Below are 25,252 nucleotides of genomic sequence, written 5' to 3'. Positions count from 1 at the left end.
AGCTTAATTTTCCTTGACATCCACCTGGCCTGCTTCTTCTTTCATGGTCTGCAGCTCAAGCTTCATTGTTTTGTGGGCCTGGTGTATATTGGGTTCTGGAGGGAGATCTCTTGCTCTATCAGGGATTAACATATGGGAACAGGACAGCCACCTGGGCACAGGACAGCCAGCCCACATCATTCAATCTGTTGTGCTCTCTTGACTCCTTAACCAGAGGCAACCTGTTAAAAGTTCCACTTGGTGCCAAAGGCCACGTTAGATTTAATGTTATCCTTGATGGTGGTCCTAACAACCTCAAATTCCGGTGGCCTGGTAGGACCACTGTGCCATCCCATTTTTTTTATTTTGTTTACTCACTCACGATCGACTATTAAATGCTGAATCAAACATTGGAACAGAAATGTCCGCTCCCTTGACCATACCAACCTTGACACACATTGACTCAGTGTTTGGCACATTGAGGCATTCATCCAAAAGGTCTTGCCAAGACACGCAAACTAATTTAGTTTGAACAAACGTAGCTCTGGATGTCTCTTATCCACAGACTCAACACAAAGGCTGGACAGACAAACCACTTGATACTTGGTGTACTTCGGATTTGGAATAAGCAAAACGCATGATAGCTGTTTTACATGGAAAAGTCAACTTCTAGAATAACAGAGCTTTATACTCCTCTGAGATTGAACAGGCAAAAGACGAACAGAAAACTCCAATTGATTCACAATTTAAAAACCCAAGAGCAATCCACTTGTAGCCCTGTTTTATTTTTAATTTACCGGGTGTATGACCGCTGCCACCAGGTCAGGCCTCGGGACACTCTACACTACCGCCCCTGCCCCAGCTGATGTGGAGACAGAGGTTGTCACAGAAATCTGCAATATACAAGAGTACAGGAGAGGGCTTCGCTCCTGAGTCCCTGATATTGTTACGGGTAGGCTGGATCCTGAAACGTGTATTTGTGTGGTACTCCCTGCAAGTTGATCAACATTCACCAGACCCACAAAATAACTAACAGAATTGTAGCTTTACCCTTGTATATGGGATATATATATATATATATATATATATATATATATATATATATATATATATATATATATATATATATATATATATATATATATATATATATATATAAAAATGATTTGGCAAGGGGGGGCTGGCGAGGTTCAGCGCAAGGACCTAAGAAGCTTTGGAGTAGTGAAGAAAGCTGCAGGTGAATGCAGGGGGCGGGGTTTGCCAAGTCTACCGCCAGGTAGGTAGGATTAGATACAGTTTTGCAGACACACTGCGCATAAACACTAAATAACGCTAGTTGATTAAGTGATTTTTAATTGACACTGAGGTAGCCTGACACGTGTTTCGGGCACTTGCCCTTCCTCTGAGGCTACAAGTTTGTTTTAGTAAACACAAAAGAATGTAATGCAAATAAATTAGACAAATTGTGTGGACCCAAGGTTACAGGGCAAAACAAGGGATGAGCCATAGAACAGTACAGTAGTCATACATGGCACAATATTGCGAATTTTGCAATCCATAATGTCAAAGGACAAAGAATATGTTAACAATTTCAAAATGTAAAAATAATAAGTCAACAATACAAAAACATGTACAATGTAATTACAATGGAGAAAGGAAAAGTCATACCATTTGCATGTTTGAATAGAACAGATCAACAGTGTAAGAGGGGAAGAGAGGGTAAATAAGAATTCATTAGCCTGATGGTTCTCAGTGGGCCATACAAGATATAAGGACTATTAAATATTAAATACGTTTACCTGTGAGCAGATGTAGTTCAAATATGAACTGAGAAAAAGTGAGATAAAAAGCCAATTTAGGACACTTTATAGAGGCGGCATCACTAATTTAAATTTTGTCATCTTAACATTCCTGCAAAATATTCGCTATACACTTACCCTAATAGAAGGTAATCAATTTAAGATGGATTACCCATGGGCTCCACTGTAAGTTCAATTTTATAAAGAGTATGTTATACATGTGCACTATTTACATAATAAAACCAGTTAAGCATATGGGAGGGCAATTGCCAAATGAGTACCTGTCATTTGCAGTTGCAACAAGGAAGTAAGGAAGCGTTTCCGCGTGTCTGCTTTACAAGGATAATGGAGAGAAGACGAGCGTGTAGCGCGTGTCCAGGGAAAAGAAAGAGGGAGAAAAAGACAGACAGGCAGCGCAATTAGAATCAGCTGCTTGTCTGGTTTGGTAATTGCTAAGCACGTAGACCCTCGGAGCCCTAGGGGTCTACGTGCAAGTGTAGTACTTACCAGCGTTTCCACTGAGAATTGACACTGGACGCTGCCGGCCGCGACCCATGTTGCCATAGTTATAGCAGCAGCGTATGCAAGTCAACGTGCGCGGCCTAACGTGTGGGAATGTGAGGCCGCCATCTTGAGTGTGTGTGCGCCCCTGTAGGGGATGAGATCTGCAGATAAGACCTGCCTGAATTAGCTGGAGGGTAAAATAGAAAATAGAAGATAATGTGAATTAATTAATTAGAGAAGTATGTACTCATAACAGCCCAGCTCCGTCTTATAGGAATGACGGAGGTATGGCCTGTAAGTAATCGTCATGCTATTTTGTTTTTTAACACAAATGTGGTGAGATTGACAGTTATAACTGAAGTAAAAAAGGGCCAGTATCCAATTGACTCGACCCCCTTGACCGCATTGAAAGTAAAAATATACGCGAATTTGGAGAATTAACCCAACAAAGAGACTGATTTGAAGAATTGTGATAGGTGAAGAGAAAAGCTGCTTAGCGAGTACAATTGGCATGAAGAACCAATCCTGCCTGTGACACCTGATATTAGCAGGTATGGCAATGATCGGCAATTGTAAACCAGCTAAGTGTATGACACACGAAGAACCACAAGCAAAATAGAGAGAGAGAGAACAGTGAGAAGTCAATTTGAACATTACACTTGTGCATTACTCTTAGCTCATAAAAACATAGAAAGTTCATGGTCTGTATTGAGGCTCGTTGTGGTAGTGTAACCTTGGCCATTCCAGTGAATCTAATTTCTGCTTTGTTATCCGTTTGGTGAGTTTGTTGCCAATGTACTGCTAATGGATATTTAGAATCTGTCTGGGAGATGGAGGCCAAGTGTTCTCTAATCCTGATCTTTAGTGGCCGAATTGTACTGCCAATGTAGCACTGTCCACATACACACAAAATACAGTATACACAAAACTTGGTATTACAGTTAATAAATGAGGTGATTGTATGTGTACCCAAATGACCAAATTCAAGCTTGCTTGTTTCAAGTGCAAAAGTGCACATCGAACACCCCCCACACTTACGGAATCCACTTGTACTTGCTAGCTGTAGCCAAGTTGGTTTATGTTGTGGGTTGGACATAAATGAAGGTGAGAGGATGTTTTTAAGATTTGCCTTGGTGTAGATGAAATTTGGCGAGTCATCTACCCAGGGTGTGATATCTCTGTCCAGTTGGAGGATGTGCCAATGTCTCCTGACTATGCTGTACAGATTAGAGCTTTCTGTGTTATATTTAGTAATAAATTTGTTTATTGCTATGAGTATTCTGAGGGCGTACTTTTGGAGTGAGTAAATCCTCTCTCTTTAGCGATTTCAACTCCCGTTGAGCTTTGTCAAGGAGGCGAGTGTCTTATCCTCTGGCCAAAAAGCGATTACGGATAAATGCACATTCTGTTTGAAAATCCTGATTTGAGGAACAGTTGCGTCTGGCACGTATGAATTCTCCTTTAGGAATATTACGTGAGACCGATTTCTTATGGCAACTGCTCGCGTGGAGTAATGAGTTAACCGAAGTCGATTTACGATAAGTTTTAGTTGTCAACAGGTAATTGGTCCAATATATGTAAGATGTGCATGGTATCTCGAATAAAGGTCGGAATGGACGTCACCAGGGGTGCATTAACCATTAATGAATGTCTTGCATATATTCATGCATCACTTTGAACAACTGGTTGTGTTTACAAATGTTATGTTTTCACCATATATCCATACTTGGAAGAGATATATAGATGATGTGATTCTGATTTGGACGGGCTCCTGTGACACACTTAATGACTTTGTGAATTATCTTAACTCTAACTCATGGGGAATTCAATTTACTCAGACTGTCAGCCATAGTAGTATCAATTTCTTGGATTTAACCATTACTATTTCAGATAACAAATTGACAACTAAAACTTATCGTAAATCGACTTCGGTTAACTCATTACTCCACGCGAGCAGTTGCCATAAGAAATCGGTCTCACGTAATATTCCTAAAGGAGAATTCATACGTGCCAGATGCAACTGTTCCTCAAATCAAGATTTTCAAACAGAATGTGCATTTATCCGTAATCGCTTTTTGGCCAGAGGATACGACACTTGCCTCCTTGACAAAGCTCAACGGGAGTTGAAATCGCTAAAGAGAGAGGATTTACTCACTCCAAAAGTACGCCCTCAGAATACTCATAGCAATAAACTGAAATTTATTACTAAATATAACACAGAAAGCTCTAACCTGTACAGCATAGTCAAGAGACATTGGCACATCCTCCAACTGGACAGAGATATCACATCCTGGGTAGATGACTCGCCAAATTTCATCTACACCAAGGCAAATAATCTTAAAAACAACCTCTCACCTTCATTTATGTCCAACCCACAACATAAACCAACTTGGCTACAGCTAGCAAGTACAAGTGGATTCCGTAAGTGTGTGGGTGTTCGATGTGCACTTTTGCACTTGAAACAAGCAAGCTTGAATTTGGTCATTTGGGTACACATACAATCACCTCATTTATTAACTGTAATACCAAGTTTTGTGTATACTGTATTATGTGTGTATGTGGACAGTGCTACATTGGCAGTACAATTCGGCCACTAAAGATCAGGATTAGAGAACACTTGGCCTCCATCACCCAGACAGATTCTAAATATCCATTAGCAGTACATTGGCAACAAACTCACCAAATGGATAACAAAGCAGAAATTAGATTCACTGGGATGGCCAAGGTTACACTACCACAACGAGGTGGGAATTTGATTCTCAAATTGCGACAATTAGAAGCGCGGCTTATCTGCCGTTATCGCACTGTCACACATGGCCTCAATACAGACCATGAACTTTCTGTGTTTTTATGAGCTAAGAGTAATGCACAAGTGTAATGTTCAAATTGACTTCTCACTGTTCTCTCTCTCTATTTTGCTTGTGGTTCTTCGTGTGTCATACACTTAGCTGGTTTACAATTGCCGATCATTGCCATACCTGCTAATATCAGGTGTCACAGGCAGGATTGGTTCTTCATCCCAATTGTACTCGCTACGCAGCTTTTCTCTTCACCTATCACAATTCTTCAAATCCGTCTCTTTGTTGGGTTAATTCTCCAAATTCGCGTATATTTTTACTTTCAATGCGGTCAAGGGGGTCGAGTCAATTGGATACTGGCCCTTTTTTACTTCAGTTATAACTGTCAATCTCACCGCATTTGTGTTAAAAAACAAAATAGCATGACGATTACTTACAGGCCATACCTCCGTCATTCCTATAAGACGGAGCTGGGCTGTTATGAGTACATACTTCTCTAATTAATTAATTCACATTATCTTCTATTTTCTATTTTACCCTCCAGCTAATTCAGGCAGATCTTATCTGCAGATCTCATCCCCTACAGGGGCGCACACACACTCAAGATGGCGGCCTCACATTCCCACACGTTAGGCCGCGCACGTTGACTTGCATACGCTGCTGCTATAACTATGGCAACATGGGTCGCGGCCGGCAGGCTCCAGATTCAATTCTCAGCGGAAACGCTGGTAAGTAATACACTTGCACGTAGACCTCTAGGGCTCCGAGGGTCTACGCGCTTACTAATTACCAAACCAGACAAGCAGCTGATTCTAATTGCGCTGCCTGTCTGTCTTTTTCTCCCTCTTTCTTTTCGCTGGACACGCGCTACACGCTCATCTTCTCTCCTTTATCCTTGTAAAGCAGACACGCGGAAACGCTTCCTTACTTCCTTGTTGCAACTGCAAATGACAGGTACTCATTTGGCAATTGCCCTCCCATATGCTTAACTGGTTTTATTATGTAAATAGTGCACATGTATAACATACTCTTTATAAAATTGAACTTACAGTGGAGCCCATGAGTAATCCATCTTAAATTGATAACCTTCTATTAGGGTAAGTGTATAGCGAATATTTTGCAGGAATGTTAAGATGACACAATTTAAATTAGTGATGCCGCCTCTATAAAGTGTCCTAAATTGGCTTTTTATCTCACTTTTTCTCAGTTCATATTTGAACTACATCTGCTCACAGGTAAACGTATTTAATATTTAATAGTCCTTATATCTTGTATTGCCCACTGAGAACCATCAGGCTAATGAATTCTTATTTACCCTCTCTTCCCCTCTTACACTGTTGATCTGATGAATTCAAACATGCAAATGGTATGATTTTTCCTTTCTCCATTGTAATTACATTGTACATGTTTTTGTATTGTTGACTTATTATTTTTACATTTTGAAATTGTTAACATATTCTTTGTCATTTGACATTATGGATTGCAAAATTCGCAATATTGTGCCATGTATGACTACTGTACTGTTCTATGGCTCATCCCTTGTTTTGCCCTGTAACCTTGGGTCCACACAATTTGTCTAATTTATTTGCATTACATTCTTTTGTGTTTACTAAAACAAACTTGTAGCCTCAGAGGAAGGGCAAGTGCCCGAAACACGTGTCAGGCTACCTCAGTGTCAATTAAAAATCACTTAATCAACTAGCGTTATTTAGTGTTTATGCGCAGTGTGTCTGCAAAACTGTATCTAATCCTACCTACCTGGCGGTAGACTTGGCAAACCCCGCCCCCTGCATTCACCTGCAGCTTTCTTCACTACTCCAAAGCTTCTTAGGTCCTTGCGCTGAACCTCGCCAGTCCCCCCCCCTTGCCAAATCATTTTTTTATATATATATACTTGCAGCTTAACAGACCGGGTTGGGCGGTTGCGGCAAGGGTGGAGGAAGTGGCAAGATCACCCCCGGTGGACACTGCCCCCATACCAGGGGCCCCCCCTTCACCTTGCGGCACCCAATGATGGCGTTACAACGCCAGGCCGTGGGTCTCCAGTTACGTTGGGGGGGGGGGGGGTTGTGGTCGGCATAGTCAGGGGTCATGCTTTTCGCAGGCTTGGTGGGGGCTGGAGGGATCGTGGTGAAAACTGCAATTTAAGGGATGGCCCAAAGAGGAAGAGAGCATCAACTTCCTCCTCCTTGGGAATTCTGCCGCTGGTCCTGCTCCTCGCCTGCCGCAACCCTACCCTATCCTTTCCATCCCACCCTCCCTGCATTACTAGGTCTGGGGGGGTGAGGGAAGCGGATGGTGGAGTTCCAAGAGGAAGGTGATTTGCCCCTTCGGGGGGGCCCTGGTGCCTGGGATCAATCAGTGGTAAAGGCAAGCAGCCTCTCGCTGGAGGGGCTTCGAGTTTCTAAGGGTCATGAGGGCCAGATCAGGAGGCAGTTGGTATAGGTACTGTTTATGGGGCTTCCTGGTACAGCCCCCAAAAAGGGCATGACAGTAAGGCATGGGGGCATCTCACCATCCTGCACCGCCCATGGGGGGCGGATTGGACCACCTGTCTGCAGTTGGAGAAAGTTCATACCAGTGTTGTCTTTTTTTGAAACCTTGATGAGACCTTGTTTGTGGATTGTCTGTATGCTGTTTTGGGTCGCTTTTGTGGGATTGAATTTGCTGTGAATAAATGTGACTGTTTAATTTCCAAATTGGGTGTCTTGTGTGTTCGTCTACCTTTGCGCGCTGCCCTCAGCTCATCCCACTAAAGGGGGATTTCTACAAGGCTGCATTGCCAGCTAGTCGTAATGGGTCTCAGGGAGAGTGCTGTAGACTGAAATGAATGGGCAATGCAGCTGCCAAACGACCTCGGGAAAACCAACTGAGCCTGTGCAATGAGAAGCTGCAGCCTGCCATGGTTAGTTTACCCTAAAAATTATTGGCAATTGGGGCCGCAGAAGGAACATGAATGCCTCACAACATCATAAACACAGAGCAGGTCCTTATCGTCCAGCAGACTTCTTATTATACTCTCATGTTTCCTTGCATTCTGCCACAGGTGGCATTTCAGAAGGTGTGCCCACCCGTGGGAGTGTAGCCTCCCTTCCCTTCTGAACCACACTCTAATTAGAACTCCTAGACCTTTGCATTCTGCATCCTGGGGCTCTTAGCTACTCACTCAAGGTGAAAGTCACTGGGTGGGCTTGTGTTGAGTTCAACTTCCTTATGTTTTCAGATTGCCTCAAGTGGCGCCAACATTGGGGAAGCCCCGGTAGGCTTTCATTGTTCAACATTTTATCATTTTGTTCCCTCCTGCCTTCTCGTGCTCCCTGCTCAGGAGGCACATAGATGCTGGAAGGGTGGGGACCTACATTAGATCCAGACAGCGAGTCGCAATGCCTCCAAAGTTACTCTATTTTCTTGGTTTGTGCTCCCAACACCAGAAAAATGCTGAGTATCGATGGACTTTTCTTCCCATCACCAACTTCCCTCTCTAGTTCCGAGAAGGGCTGCACAGGAACGGCAATTCCCAATCACCTAACCTTTTATTTCTGGTGGACGTTCTGCCCAGGCCCTGAAAGACACACTTTCCCTCTTGGTCCCTCCACCTGGATGGTGTGCAAGGCAACAGTGGACCGGGGCACCAGTGAAGTTCTGGTTAACATTCTCTTCACTCCCTGATGTGGGGCAACCATACCAGCAGCTGCCCCAAAAGAAGGCTCATCAACCCAGGCCCAGGATCGATCTGGAAGCCACGGAGTGGCTGCCACAGGCACCCGCTCCCTAGATGGTGAAGCTCTCCTCACCGCTCTTCTATCAATGTCTATCTCCAACCATCAGCCCAAAGGTCCAGTTCTGACAGATCCATTATTCCTGGTTAACAGGGGGTTGATCAATCCATTTTCATCTCAGCATTTTGAACTGTCACTCTTGTAGAAGGAACCATAACCTGCCATCCGATGGTTCCCAGCAACAAAAGTAAAGAACAGCTTCATAATTAATTGCAATCGGTTTGCACAAGCATCAAGCCCTTTGTGCAAATCTTTTTTTTTTAATTCAGCGCAAAATCCTCAATATATGAGATTAATGCGACAAATAAAACTAATCCAGTATCAGAGATTACAAACTTGCACCATACTAGAATTATAAATCTACAAGACCTTTGCAATTCCACACCTATGAAAATACTTTCATTAAATTTAGCAAGAGTTCAAGCTCGAAATCCACTCCTTTTTCTTTTCTTGCGGCTCCCAGCGCCACGCACCACTAGATCTTTTCTCTCAATTATTTTTTACCACAGACGCTCCATATGAAGAAACAAGAATGAAAGTACAGTTTAGTGAATATCACAGTTGTAATGGTGAGGATGATGGATGAAACCAGCTGCATTCATGACCAGCATTCCTGTTTTTTAAAGAACTGGGACTGTGCACCACTCGGATATTTCAGGCCTGATTTATACCACTGTTCCCGTCCAGTTGCTTTTTATACATTAAATAAAAATATGTCGTAAATGTGTGTTGGGGTCATATAAATGTAGTTGTCACATGTCTTTGGCTGTGCTCATCAGTGTGAATTTCAACCAGGACCAAAAGATCTGGGTCTCATGTTGCCAGATGGCACTTTTCCGGTTATAGGTCAAAGGTTCGAATCAAAAGGTTCTAAATACAATCGGGTCGAATCAAAAGGACCGTAAACAAAAGGTTTGAAATTATTTTTTTTTTTTTGGGGGGGGGTCACCCCCAAACCCTGTTTTTGTGGTAAAAACCACTTGTTTTACCTATATGGAAACCCAAAAAAAACTAATTAAAAAAAATTAGAACCTTTTTGTTTTCGGCCCTATTGACTCGACCCTATTGCATTCAAACTTTTTGGATTCGAACCTTTGACCGGACACCCACTTTTCCCTGCTTCTTTTTGACACAAAGGTAAGAGGCACATTACAGGATGGATGAAGCTTTGATGCGTATAAGGGCTGAAAGGCCATTTTGACGAAGGCTTGGGTTGCTGGGCAGGCCTTCCTTTTGGGTGGATGTTTCCATCAGCCAAAGGCTGACTAGTTGGCCCTGGGACAGATGCAGTACGTTGTGAAACTGGATTGTGGGTCCTCCAGCTTAAAAGGAGCAGCTGCTTCTCACGGCAGTAAACCTTTCACTGACAAGCATTTGGATGTAAAATGGGGGTCAAGTCGACTGGTAATGTTACATTCTTGAGAGGAAAGTGAACAGGATCATTAATGTGGTGTTGTAATTTGTGTTACTTCTTATGCAAACCTTACACACTGAATTGTCTCCAGGTGTGGCCCTCTTGAACATATTCTTAGGGAGCAGGATAAGGGTAGAATAGAGATCCCTCGGCGTAGGTCACACCAGGAGGGATGAAGATCAAGGAACATTTTTGTCAGCGATAATGAAATTAACATTTTCAGGAACTGAAGAGGAAAGTATTTCCATGAAAGCTGGCCCAACATTAACCCACTTGTTCATTTTTCTCTTTCGTCCCGCCATGCGCCCTCCATGCAGTGCATGTTCTTGTTCTAGAAATGAGGAGGAGGCTGCTCCCATAACTCTCCATAGTTTCCGAAGGCTTGGGGATCCGGGATCAGTGAGAATCGAGGTTTGAGGAAACGCGAAACATTGGATGCCGATGCTTGGCTCAGAAACCTCCATGACGTTAACTGCAAGGAGTAGATTACAAGAGTCTGTGGACTTCACTTGTTTTACGGCTTTTCCCTAGGATGTGGGACCATTTTGAAATGGCACCAAGTGGGGGTTTGCCAGAGATCATAAGATTTCTATGCATCAGAGGAAGTAGTAGTATCAGGTGGATGTGCTCTGACATAGATTTACAGTTGGGTCTTGTGCAGAGTATCTTATTGAACTTCGTTCTTGTTGTCACAGGTCTGTGTTCAAAGGTTCAGCAGTGTGCGTCTACTCAATGGCTGACATTCGTATGGTGTTTAATGGACCTTTTGCACACAAGGAAGGACCCAACTACCAGTGGATGCCATACACAGGCAAAATCCCATACCCACGCCCAGGCACTGTAAGTATATATTGGACCCACAAACCTCTCACCACTAGCACTTACTCCACCCCCACGACCAACCAGAAGTATCATTAATGTTGCATGTATTCCTATATACCACAGCCACATTTTCCACTGTCATCCTGTTTTCAGTTGCATTTCATTGTACATTTCCTACTCCTAGATTACAACTGTGTTTTGGACACTTCTCCCAGCTCCTATGTTGCACAGTTGCTGACTGCTTGATGTTGCACCATACATTTGTTAATTGCCGTTGCATGGTCTGCAGTACACCATCACTGCACCCAATCTAGGTTGGGCCATGCTGTTCCCTTCAGTCTTATGCCACAGTTGTAAACTGTATTGCACATAACTCTGTGCATGGCCTATGTTGCACCATGTCTCTGCTTGACATCTTTTGCATCTTCTGTGTTTTTATGTATAGAACACCATGTCTACAGTTGTCCTGTGTTGAATCATGTATACTCTCCGGCTTGTGTCTGGTCTCTAATCGACCTGTATAGCACTGAGACGGTTTGTATGCCATGTACGTGCCAAGTCTGCGTTCCACCATAACTACTCCTTTCTTGGGCTGTGCCATATCTGTTTGAACTTGATCCTTGCTGTGCCATGCCTGTGGTTTGCCACGCATGGGCCAAGTCTGTGTTGGTCGCCTGTGCTTGTTCTGTGCCCTCCTCAATCTGATTTTCCCAATTCTAATGCACAGACTGAGTCTGTGCCAGACTGTCTTACCCATTCCCTCTAAGGCACCTTGCCTATGTAAGCCTGGGGTGGGTATGTGCTGGTGCAAAATCCACGGGCTTCTGTTTTCCATGGAGCATGTGTGGGCCAATGCTTGTGTGGGATCTGCAGTGGTTTGTGCCTTGCTTTGACCCGGTTCTCCTTCAACTTTCAGTGTCCAGGAGGCACTTTTACCCCTTCCATGAAGTCGACCAAGGATTATCCTGATGAGGTGATAAATTTCATGCGCACCCACCCCATGATGTACAATGCAGTGTATCCTGTGCATCGCCAACCACTGGTCGTCCGCACCAACGTCAACTACAGATTCACAACCATTGCTGTGGACCAGGTGGATGCAGCTGATGGGCGCTACGAAGTTCTTTTCCTTGGCACAGGTACAACAGACATAACACCCACAAAAAACCAAGACTGTTGCTTAAAGCCATCACTTAAAACAGTTGTTCCTCGCGAGAATGCGGGAATGGACGAGAATAGGAGCAGAGCACCACTGCGGGTAGGCGTAGAAAGAATACAAGTTCATGCATTTAGACTGTATTCCACTAAATCTTTGTGTACTAAAATCTGCATTGCCATTTAGAAAAGAGCACCCTTTTTTAAATGTCTGGAATGTTTTGGCATATGCTCGGAACATCTGATTGTGACTGTTAAACGGTCATCTGAAACGATACTGCCCCACCATCATCCACAGCCATAAACGTAAATATTCACTGCTCCTGTTGGCAGTATGGACGCTGAAGCGTTGTGTAGCAATATAAGCTGTGAGCAGTCAAATGTATGTTCTATTGCAAGGGTGAGGACAGTGATCGTACTTTGTGACTTTAAAAAAGTCAACCTTAAAACTGAAAAAAGAAGCTATCCTTTTCTTCTTGAAACGGATCGATGGCTCCCCCTGATGGCCTGTTCAAGCTTGCACCTTGCACTGCACTGCCCGCTCTATTGGAACACACTTCTGTGAGGTGAGGTTGTCCTTACACTTTTGAAATACAAAGTGTCGGAGAGCGTGGGTATGTACACAGCAATTGAAAAAGTTGTTCAGAATACACCAAGTGTTACAGTCAACAAAATAAACTATGGTACGGGTGGAGGGTGACTGCTATAGCAGTGGAAATGGTAACTAAATTAAGCTTGACTTCCACAATGTCAGTGCTCTGCCAGGTGTTCCCGATCTCACACCCATGGTGAAGACCATTGTAGTGAGGGTATAATACACAAAAAATGTGGACAAACAAAGATTCTTCCAAACGGTTCCACCGAAACAAAACAGGTGAAACCTGAAATAATTAATTGCGAGCAAAGAAAAGGGTTGCTCACAAAAGAGTCTGGGTTTTATCTCATCCTGGCCCCACTACAATGTCCAGTGGAAAACCCAGGCCTTTGATTTAGAGTTGCGTTTTTTGAGTGTTCTCAAACCCACTTCGAGTGTCCATGTCAAGGGTCCCAAAAAGCGAACTCGTGAAAAACAGAAGTGGATACTTCTACACGTTCCTCTCTGAGGTATTTAGGGACAAGGTTGGGGAGTTCACTATCTGCTGACCACCTCCCTGTTTTGGAGCTTTGTCCCGGGGATACTCCTCTCCTTGCTACCACACTTGTAGGCCTCCTTACTCTGTGCTAGCACAGTCTCGTATCTCATCCCACCTCTGAAATATGCCCGGGACTGACGTGGTCTGAATGAACCTCCTTGGGCTGCAGCTAGTAAAGGAGCCTGCTCTTCTCCCTCCCTCCTCAGTTCTTGTAGATCTGTCTGCCCGTCTAGCTGCCCTCTGGTGTCCACACAGATAACGGTACTCTTCTTCCACCTCTCCGACTCCTCCACAAATAACTCTCCCCTTCATGACTTCTCTCCTGTTAGTAATACTTCTCCTTTCAGCCTCCTCAAATATTACCCTTTGAACCACTCACTATCCCTCTAACCTCCAAGACTTTCTCTCCATGTCTCCTCTCAATGGAAATCGCACTCGTCACTCTCCTCCAAAATCCACTCGCCACCTCCTTGCTGAACACCACAGATTGCTAGACTCATTTGGCTGCTTTCTATACTATGTAGTCCCCCCAGAACCCACATGAGGGTCTGCACCTCTGTTTCCTGATTGATTAGGGCAAAGCACAACTGTAGCTGGTTTGGTCACAGGGAGCTGAACTAAACTTATGTATGGTCTGTATACCATTTTGACTCACTTTGACCCTCCCTCAGGTGGCCTGCACTGGCTCTGTGGGTACTGTTTTGCTCGCGTGTGAATGGAGCATAAAACAATGGGGGGTGGGAAGGGACTTGACGTGAGTGAAAGTAACTATGTAAGCACAGGTAGGGACAGGCGTTGCATCATGTGCTATTGCCTAAGTGAATGTGTTGGGTTTGGCTATTGAATTGGAGTAGCTTTCCAGGGGTACCAATATTATTTGCGAATGTCCCAAGGCGTTTGGACCAGAGCCCTTCTCCATAGTGTTTTGTTTTTGTCGGGTGTGATCATACGACTGACCCCTGAACGGAGGCCACAAATGGATGGTTTAGGGAATCCCCTGTATACCATTTCTAGGGCCAGCGTCCACTAGCTCAGAGAAGCCCCCGACCATCTTGGACCACAGCACTGTCTGTTCCTAAGGTTATCCAGGGGGTCACAAAAGCTTTGCATGATTTCTTCTTCCCCACTCCTAGGAAGAAGGTTGCTTCTGCACACCTGTTCTATTCATGTTATATTGAAGGAAAACACATTTTCAGGGTCAACTACTTCTGCTTACTATAGTACTTGGCATTTGTGGGTGTTCAGGATTGAAGGGACCAGGGCCTTCCTTGCATTCATTTTGACACACTGCTGCTTACTTTGGGGCGCTGCATCCCTATAAGATCCTCTTCTCCACCCTTCATGCACAGAGCTGTGAGGTGGCTTAACTATGGCATAAGGGGGTTATACAAGCAACCAAGATTACTTTATATAGCCTCACACTCTCATCCTAATTGCTTTTCAGCTTTGGCCCAATGTCTGCACCATATGCGACAATGTTAATTTTTTTTTTTCATTCAAGACTGTGGTCAGTGGAGGTGATTCTATAATTTTCTACTGCACTCAGTTAATACTGAATGTTTTTGGGGGGATGGGGGGGGCCATAGGTTTGACAGCAAAAAGGTCCGAAGTCTTCTGGGCGTATGCTCTTGTGTCACAGTAGGTTCTGAATTTTTGTGGGGATACTGGTCCATCTTTGGCAAAAGATGTCTAGAGTTAAGAGACAGTGTGGGCCTCATTACGACCCGGGCGGTAAGGGATTACCGGTACCGGTAAGGGCACCGGTAATCCCTTACTGCCCTACTACGAGTTCCCTTTGCGGGTCATGTCCTTTTTTAACAGGCGTTAAGGACAGCACCCGCAAAGGGACCTTAGAGCTAATAACGGTACCGCAATTTGCGGTACCATTATTAGCGCCTTCCCCATTCCCATTGAGCCCTATCGGGGCTCAAATGGGTATGGGGAAGGGCCCTGGTGAATGGGGAATTACCGCCCCCGTCAACCTTGGAATGGGGCGGTAATAGCTCCATTCACCAGGGCGGAGTCGGTGAGGTTTTGGAGGCAGCCATGGCGCTAATAGCGCCATGGTTACCTCCAACCTCATAATGACCCCCACTGTGTCGGTACAGTACATTGACACACAACTCCTGAAGTCATGAATGGGGCAAGAGCCACCAGAATTTCCCGAGAGTTTGTCTTCCCTAGGTTGATTTAGTCTGCCTATAGAGGGGCTCACACAGGATAGGATAACCTGTCATTTGGATTGTGTAGTGTGTTTTATGTTATATTTTGAGGCTTCTCAGACAAAAGATATTCACAACACAAATTTCTCATCCGCTTCAATGTGTACTCTGTTAGAATCTTACTTGGGGCTCCCTGCACAGGTGTGTTGGTCTAGGCTGAGCAAGCATTAGCCGAGGTTTCGCCCAAGAACAGGATGAGAACACCTTGCACAAGAAAGAGTGGCTCGCTAAGTGGTTATGCTCTGCATTTGGACCACACATCCAAGGACCCATACAGCAAACAAGTGATTTTCAGGAACGTCCTTTAAATGTTAATAAAGTTTATATCCTAAAAACTTTGTTTCCATACTCTTCTGTAAGAGGAGGCTTGGCCCAGAAGATGCTCTCCCCTACACCCCTTTGCAGAATCTTTCCCCATCTGGTGCTCTAAAGGTGCATTGTGACGAGACCGGGGTTGGCTTCCATGATCATCTCTGAAGATGCTCACTCTAACACCTAAAAGGGGCTCTACCACTGTAGCTGCAGCACTGGGAGTACGCATTGTGTTCTAAAGGGACTGAAGGGTGACCATGTCTCCACTGGTTGCTGAAGGTTCTCGCTCAGTGGCTTCTACTTTGACCAGTACTTGGATATGCTCACTCCAGCTCTGTGCCCGTGCCACTTGTGCTGCTCTGTAATGTACCCCATATGTAGCTGGGCTTGTTGAGACTCTTAACGGAAAGTGTTCTTGCAAATAGCTTGTGGATTAAGATGTGTTTTGCTGGCTGCCTCCTGTTCTCAACCATTTGGGGCCAGCTGCTGGTGTTCCCACTCCTTCTGCATGTTTGGTGAGTGCAATGAGAAGAACTCGTCTCAGCGCCGCAGGCAGTACCATGGCTTGCTATTGAGTGCAGTGTTCCATACTATGACTGCTCCTTCTCAGTAACCATGGAACTTGTATTCTGAAGGGCATACATTAATTGTCCATATTTCTACATCTTGGAACATTCTTCCTTTAAAGCCCTTTAAGACGCTCCAGTGTCTCCCTTGGTTATTTTCTTTTTTCAGTGGTTGCTGTTGGAATCACTTATTTCTACTTCGTCTTGCAAAGAGATGACCCAGACTGTTCGACAGTGTGATTAAAACCTCATAAGAATTGTCCCAGGTTCCAGCAACTCCACTGTAGGAAACCTAGAAATCCAACTTTTCATATTCCAGATGTCTGCAGGTACACTGACGCATTTCATGGGTCACAATTCTCAGATGCTTTGCCCAAGCTTTCACTACAATGTATTCACATTTGACACCCTATGAACGCTCACCCTGACTAGGGCTAATGCAAGTCATAGTCCGGAACTTCTTCCGAGCCAACTGTAAACTGCCACACGCGCGGTTCCCAAACCTAGCAGCCCACCATGCCACAGAACCATTCCTTGCCAAGGATGCACTAGGCGGATGCGCCTTTCAGCGAGAATACATCTCAAACTGGCACATGTCGTGGTTGTATTTATAAATGCAATGGTTTTCTTTTTAAGTTTCCCGGAATCCCCCAGGCCGTAGAAGCCCAGGAAGCTTAAAAAGAAAACCACAGCATTTAGAAATTAAAGTGGCTTTCACTTTCAGTCTCTCGGGCTCCCAGGGGCGTGGGACCCCAGGAGACTCAAAGCGAAAGCCACTGCAATTATAAATAAAATGTATTTGATTTCCATGGTTTTCTAACCACAGCAATCATAAATACAAAAAAGTTGTATTTGTAAAAGCACTTCTCTGCTCTCTGGCACTAATGAAGCAAAAGCCGCTGTAATAAAACCTACCAGCAGGTAGATTTTGCTTCCTTATTGCTGCGAGGGCAGAGATTAACACAAACACAGGATGCTCATCCATTTCACAAAATGGATGCCTCCTAGCGCTTGAAATTAAAGCGGTTTAAACATAATTTGTGCAAAATTTTACATGCATCCTTTTTAAAAAGGATGTTTAATATGTTTTTTATTATTGCCCATCTTTTAAGACAATCACATTTTTGAGCGCACTATTCCTTTAAACACAAAGCGTAAACTAATTGGATAAACAACCCTTCCGAGCATAACAAAGCTTGCTTCACACTCGCAGCGGGTAAATACAAGAAAGCCATTCTCCAAGAAAATAGCTCTACCTACAACACAAGAATCGTGAAGGTGAATCCTAGTGACAGGGAGCTCTTCGCTATAGTGCATGAGTTTGAGTCTCCTGCGTCCCTTCCTACAAACTGCATACTGGACAGTACCTGATGTGTCAACATCCAAAATGCCTTATTCCTCAAAATTGAAACACTCCAGAAAAAGATCATAATTAAAAAATGCCTAAAGTATTATCGCAGCTACAAGCCCCACCAGCTTGTAGCCACCCCACCTAGTCTACCTTTTTTTTTTTTTTTTTGTTCAAACCAGTCTCTGAAATCTAAGTCCTACAAATGATCAAAGGCCTCAAACCCTTCCGCTGTCAGGGAGACATCATCAACAAGGACTGTGCTGAACCACTGGCACCATCGCCTCCCTCATCGACGCCTCCTTCTCCTCCTGCACTGTGCCCACCAGCCTTAAGGATGCCCGGGCCCTCTCACTGATGAAAAAGCCTAATCTTGACCCAGGCATCCATACAAACTACTGCCCCATTAACACCGTCCCCCTCCTTCTCAAATTCCTGGACTGTGCAGCGTACTTACAGATCCAGCTCTAACTGGAAGCTAATCTCCTGGGCCTGCGCCGATCTGGCACTGGATCTGCTTTGCTGGATCTCAAGAATCAAGTGGACGAGATTAAAGAGACTGGCAACTCAGCCCTGCTCCTGCTGCTGGACCTGTTGGCAGCCTTTGACTTGGTGGACCACCAAATCCTATGTCGTCACCTTGCGTCTGCAGCACACTTCTCACCAGAAGCCATTACCTGGATCGCTTCCTTCCTATCGGAGAGATCTACAAGAGTGTTTTCAGTGCTCGCCACAGCCCCCCCATCACCCATCACTTGCAGCGTCCCGCAAGGGTCATGTGTTTCCCCATCCCTCTATAATATCTTCACAAAACCCTTTTTTTTACCTGCTTTATGACAAAGGAATATCTTACACCATGCTGATGACACGCAAATTCTTCTATACCTCATTGGAAACTACGATACCGATACCAAGTACCTGCACTCAGTCTACAACACCATCCAGACCTGGATGGCTTCCCCCCTCCTCTGCTTTAATGACGATAAGACAGATTCTCCTGATTCGTTCCCAATTCTCACTCAGCAAGCTAGTCCAATCCTACAAATCTTTCAACATAGTGTCTAACAAAGTCAAAACTATGGGTGTATAGCTTGACTCTATCAAGGCAGGTCAACGCGAGGGGGTCTTATGCTGCTCATACATCTAAACTAATCAACGCATGCAGGTCCTTTCTTAATGCTGATAGCTGCATCGCTATCGCCACAGCGCTTATTGGTTCCAGATTAGATTATTTCAACGCCCTCTTCGCGCAACTTTAATAAACTAGATACCATTCAAAACAATGCCATCAGGGCTGCCCTTAACATACCGAGCATGAACATATCTCAGCTGCAAGAAAAAGTGCACACTGGTTACCCATCCATGAGCGCATCATCTTTAAAACATTAGCTATCACACATAAATGCCTCTCCCGCACAGACCCGAAATACCTTGTGCAAAAATTCTCCAAAGATCAATCATCAAGACCTACTTACGCCTCTAACACTCACTCGCTCACCATACCTCGTTTCAGGTGAAACATATCAAGTGGATCCAGCTTCCCTGTCATAGCTGCAAAAAGCTGGAACTATTTACTGCATTCACTAAGATCTGTAAAATCCTACTGGGTTTTCCCAAAACACCTCAAGACTCTACTTTCTTCTAAGAATAAGCTCTTTGTCTAACCAATTACCTAACCATGCAGCTGCCTACTCACATGTGACACTACTGCATGTACCCGTATGTAACCAGTGCCTTGATGCCCCTGGGTTTAGTGCACTTAATAAATGCAAAAATAAATGGATAACTGGACTACAGAATATCAATTATGTATATTCTTGCAAGTGAATGGAAGTTGGTGATGGAGACCTCAGTAGAGTATCATAGGCGGGCATCGTGAGAGTCACTTGTCATCACATTAACCATTTCTGAGGGCATGCTCAAACTCCTGGTTCCCCAAACCCAGCCGATCCATTTGCACACGAGTTTGCAATAAACACATACGTTCCTTCACTGAGATAGATAAATGTTGTGTGCTTGTACCTCCTAATCTAATCAAAATACTGCCGATTGTTATAATAGCCCTGCTTTTAAATGGAATTTCTGCCACCGACTTTATATCCTACAGTGAGTCGCTGATCATTGACTTCACCAATTATCATGGAGAAAAATCCCAATGTGTTGCTGTTCAGCTTCTCCACAATATGACTGCCTTTTCACCTAAGGTGCCTAGTTAAACTTCCCTCCTTGCAAATGTGTATGTGAGGTTTCATATCTTAAACAATGCACAGTAGCACTAAATTATCTCCCCCCCTCTGTTCTATACAGCCCCCAATCCCCAAAGTAGAAGGTAATCGCAGTTGCTCCAATAAAAAATACATTTTGGTTGGCAACTGCGATTTTAGCTTTTTCTAGAACAGTGGTGGTGCACTGTGGTTTTCATCTTTCCCTTGATGAGTCGCAATACCTTGGCAGTCAGTGGGCAGAAGTCTGAGGGAGGATTCAATGCCTGCCTAGTGTCAGGAAGCTAGTAAAACCAGCAAATATCAGGTTCACTGAGAAACTAAAGTCGCAGCTGTTCATTCATTGATAGTAATTCCTCTACTCCAGAGGACCTCTAGAAATCCTTAAACCACCTGTTAATGACTTGGAATACCATCTACTAGATGTTTCCGGCCTCTAAATTCAGATCCTTATTCTGACACCAGTTTAAAATCGAAATCTCAAAAAATGAAAGCTAGTAAGATTTTGAATGATGCTGCTGCAAAAGTGATTTGTACCCATTGATGGTTGGTAACTTTTTGATGGCACATTACGAGACCTCTGGTTGAACACTTTAAAGTCATGTGCAGTTAGAGGTCTCTGTCATTAAAACCTTTAAGCTCTTCTGTGGCGGGGTTCTTTCTGGATACATGTTGCTAGCTCTGTTATGACTGAATGCTGCTCCAAAAAGATGTAGAGAAATCTGCTATAGCTCACTTGATTGGTAGTCTAATAACTCATGTAGATACTTTTCTGGTTGATGGTCGCAAGTAATTCTGCAGCAGAAAGTCTCCTCTCTAGCTCGATATTGCCTGCTTTCCTATAGCAGTTTCTTTATATTTGAATGTTATCAACATTGTGGCTACTCTTATTTCTTTGGTTGGCTGTTGTCCGCTCTGTTGCAGACAATTCCTCTGTGGTTGTGTTTTCCCAGACCTCCAATGGTAAATGTCTTCTCAGGTTGGAATGTGTCAGTTCAGCCACAACAGATGTGTTTCTGGTTGAATACTGCCATGTTGGGTGCATCTGATCACCTCCACAAACAGATTTTGCAAGCTATTCTGCAGCTCATGTTACCAGCTCTTCTGAAGCTGAGATACTCTCTCTCTCTGGTTAGGTGTTGAAATCTGTTGCTGTTACTGGTTCTCTGGTTTAATGCCACCAGCAGATGAGCTTTCCAATTGGATGTTGACAGTGCTGCTGACAAATTGATACCCATGTGTTATGTGCCTCTCTGGCACAACCTTGTGAAATGTTCATCATGCCAGACAATGAGTGCTGCAATCCTTTTTGTTTCCGAAATCCAAGGTTCATACGAGCATGCAGCACTAAAAGATCCCTCTGACTCTCCGCACAACTGTCAGCACATACATTCCTCAATCACACGTTGCCATAGGATGTAGTGGCATTCACCAAAGGCATTGACTTTCTGAGAACGCTACATGCCACAGACCTCCCCCATTATTAACTAGTGATACAATTCATGAGGTACAGTGGTAGCCTGAGGAGCATATGAGGTAAATTATTGACATGCTTGTTTTGTTTGCTGAAGAACTGTTGCTTTTACCCTACCTTGCTGCCCAGGAAACATTTAGGCACTTTGTTTATGGGTTCACTGAGCAATGCTGGGACCACACTTTTCCTGTTCCACACCCAACCATCACTGGTCTAGATAGAATTACAAAATCCTCTTTCAACACAGAGTGGTTGGGACAGTTTCTTAGGCTTGTTATGCAGGTAAGGTGGAAAATGTACCCTTGCAGCACTCTCCACACAAGGGAATTTCTCATGCACTGCCTTACTGATATATCAGACTTTGTCATAGAGCTGTGTCCTGATTTTACCATGACATCCCTCTCTCAATTAATTCAAAAGGGTGGATTCCTGTGATGGAATGCAGTGAAAAACAATGGACCATGAATCTGACTAAGACTGCTTTCTTCCAGCTTAATTGTTAGCCCAAAATATGCAGTCCTTAATTACCTTGTTAAACCTCTCCACCATACTGCTGGTTTGGGGTGATGTACAGAGCTGCAACCGTGTTCTATTCAGTTTTCTCAGGGAAACATGCACATCTCTGCCAACCTGAACTGTACACCATTGCGTGCTAGGCAGACATTGGAAAAACTCTCTTAATGATATCCTCCAGAAAATGGAACTCCAAATCTTGTGGAAATATCATTTGTACAATACTTCTGCCCACCTTGATAGGAAATCAAGGTGAGAAGAGGAGCAGACCTAGTCTATATATTGGACCTACCAGATCCATTCGCACCCTCGTGCCAAAGCAATTTGAGAACTGATATTTCTCATGGGGTTGGCCAATATGATTGACTGCTCTTTTCACTGGTTTCATATGAAATGCAGCCCACGACTGCTCTTTCAATTTGGATATCACATCCAGGACATCAATAGTCTGCAAGGACCAGTTGTTTAGTTTTCATGATATACTGATGACCCTCAGGTGCTAATTAAATGATCCCCTACCAAAACATATGCACCCTCTACATGAAACTATTCCCTAATTGGCCAGAGTCCTTCTAAGGGAGGATAGCTCAGGGGCAACATGTTTTTCTTGGAAGCAAGCCAACACAGCGCAACACAGATTTGGGTCCCTCACTTAGAGATTGGTTTCCAGTAAGTGATGTGTTAGAAATGATCAATTCAGCCCCAGTAAATGAGGTTGGATTTGTTAATTGATCCTGTACTCAGCTGAGTTGTCCTAACTTCCTTGAGACTCTCCTTCCCTCATCTCTGACTGTCTGTCTGCTATCCAGGAATGGTGTGCCGCCAATGACCTCTGCCTTAATGCCAGTAAGACTGAGATTCTACTCATCGGTACAGCCACTCCCTCCTTCCCTGCAGCTCTCTGGCCTGCCTCCCTTGGCCCCCTCCCTGCTCCTACCTGCAATGCAAAAAACCTTGGTCATCTTCGACTCCACACTCTCCTTCTCTCCTCATATTTCTGACGTCGCTAAGAAGTCACACTACCAGCTGCACCTCCTGATACGTATTCTTCACTTCCTCTCCTTCCCCCAGAAGCTCACTGTCTCCCGAGCCCTGGTTCTCTCGAAGCTGGATTACTGTAACAGCCTCTATCTTAATCTGCCTGCCTCCACTCTCTGCCCTCTGCAACTCATCCAGAACAGAACTGCGAGACTTGTCCTTGGCCTCAAGCCCAGGGACCGTATCTCTCCAGGACTGAAATCTCTACACTGGCTCCCAGTGGCTGCGAGGATAAAGTTCAAAACCCTCTGCATTGTCCACAAGGCCTTCTGGGGCCTTGGTCCTAAATACCTTCAACTCTCTCTTCCCAAATATCTTCCTTCCCGAGCCCTTTGCTCATCCGCCTCCAACTCCCTCAGGGTCAGACGCTTCTCGAAGCAACGAGCTGGGGGTAGATCTCTCTCCGCGGCAGGGGCCTCCCTCTGGAACAGCCTTCCTGCCGCCCTGAAACTTGAGGAGAACCATTTCCGGTTCCGGAAGCACCTCAAAACCTTCCTCTTTGCTTCTGCTTTCTCTCTCCCTCTCCCCTGCTGAACAGCTAATATTCTTCACTGAAACTGCACTGATTCTGCAACTGGACCACTCAACGGCCTCGGTCCTGGGCCCAGCCACTCTCCACTTGCACTGATGCCCTGGAACCCCTCTGCACTGCGGGACTGTCTCTGTATCCCTACAGCCCCCCCCTTTTCCAGCACTTGTTCTGCACTTACCTTGCACTTGCCACCAGCTGGCCCTATTTTATTTATTACTTTACGCCACTTACCTTGTACTGCACTCCCCCCCCTCCCCTTCCCCTTGCACTTTTCCCCCTCCCCCACCCCTGCACTTGCGCGATCTGAATGACACCTGGCCTAGTAGGATCGTTGTCTGTCTCCCCTTGTTCCTCCCCTCCCTGCCTCGTCGCGCCTTGAAACACCTGTGTATAGGCGCGTTACAAATGCCATATATCATATCATACCACTCATCCCATGAAGCAGCAATCTGTTCAACTGAGAGAATCCGATCATCGTCCCTATCACTGCTCTTTCAGAATAAGGTTAGCTGGAATAGGCAGTCTGCCAGTAGTATTTTTGCCCAGGGGACTTACTCCACACTTGGTGCAATCCTGAAGAGATATGATCCACTTCCTAGTTCTTGTGGAGACCGTGTCCAGCCCCTTGGTTATGAGTGTCTCTTAAGGATTGTTGTCCAAGCAGATTTCAAATATTGTGCCACACAAGACGGTCCTGAATTACTCTATAGCCTATTTGACTACCTGGAGCTAATTTTCAATTGTAGAATAAGAACCTTCTGGGCCTTTAAGGAGGGGGCTAAGGCTCTGCTTTTCCTTTCCTCCCTCGAACTGCATTAGGACAGCATCTAGTCACATGTTGCTGGCATCTGAACAGAGAATAGGCCTTCTCCTGAATTTTAATTTCTTGAGGGAGAGAGCTTGGTCAAGTGACTGATTAATTACTTCAAACACAAAGGTGCATGGATCTGTCCAATCAAATAGAGCACCATTCTTAAATAGAAATCTCTGATTTACCATTTCATTTACAAAGTTATGTATAAATCCTGAAAAGTATTCTGCCAATGCCCAACGAGTGGAGATCTTCCTTACTAGTCATTTGTACAGTATTCCTAATTACATCAATCCGATATTTACGAGGTTCAATATCTTTTGTAGAAATGGCATTTCCTAGGTACTCTATACTTTGGAGAGCTTGCATTTTTATCTACATAACATCCTGCCTGACTAACTCAGCGTATGCCGGGTCCGAGCCAACCTTTGCTTTATTGTTTAATACTATACTTCCCATACACAAGGATGTCATCCTGCAAGAGAAGAAACCAGGCTTCCTTCTGAACGAGAAATTACATCATTCGTGAAACTGAAGCCACTAAGACTAGCCCAAACTGCATCCTTAAAAAATTGGAATGGTCCCTCTGGTGTAATGAAGGCTGTTAATTGACAAAAACTTTGGTGTAGTCTGATTTGATGATGGGCTTATTTTAGATCAAGGGTGAACAAGCCGAGGAGCGAAGGGCAGGAGAAAAGGCCTCCCGCACTCTTTGCAGCTCAGCTGCGAGCACGTATGATCCCCTTCCAGCAGGATGCCAGATCAGCTGCTCCTTTGTGTTTCGGAGCCGACGTGTGCCCCGTGTTGCTGCCTGCCGCGTGTCCCGTGGTC

General features: G+C 44.5%; 1 protein-coding gene across 2 annotated transcripts in view; it reads left to right on the top strand.

Moving 5' to 3' along the window:
* Positions 1 to 25,252, top strand: part of SEMA3F (semaphorin 3F) — a 365,356-nt gene that overhangs the window by 300,527 nt on the left and 39,577 nt on the right. For both annotated transcript variants that reach the window (XM_069644139.1, XM_069644138.1), the window contains 2 exons: positions 10,969 to 11,113; positions 12,012 to 12,234. In XM_069644139.1, the coding sequence (XP_069500240.1) occupies positions 10,969 to 11,113; positions 12,012 to 12,234 (368 nt within the window). The remainder of the gene's footprint in view (positions 1 to 10,968; positions 11,114 to 12,011; positions 12,235 to 25,252) is intronic.

Source organism: Ambystoma mexicanum, chromosome 2p (assembly GCF_040938575.1).
Source record: "Ambystoma mexicanum isolate Mex_15411 chromosome 2p, UKY_AmexF1_1, whole genome shotgun sequence".
NCBI classification, from domain to species: domain Eukaryota; kingdom Metazoa; phylum Chordata; class Amphibia; order Caudata; family Ambystomatidae; genus Ambystoma; species Ambystoma mexicanum.
Note: the sequence above shows the minus strand (reverse complement) of the source record. Positions and strands in the feature narration are given on the sequence as shown.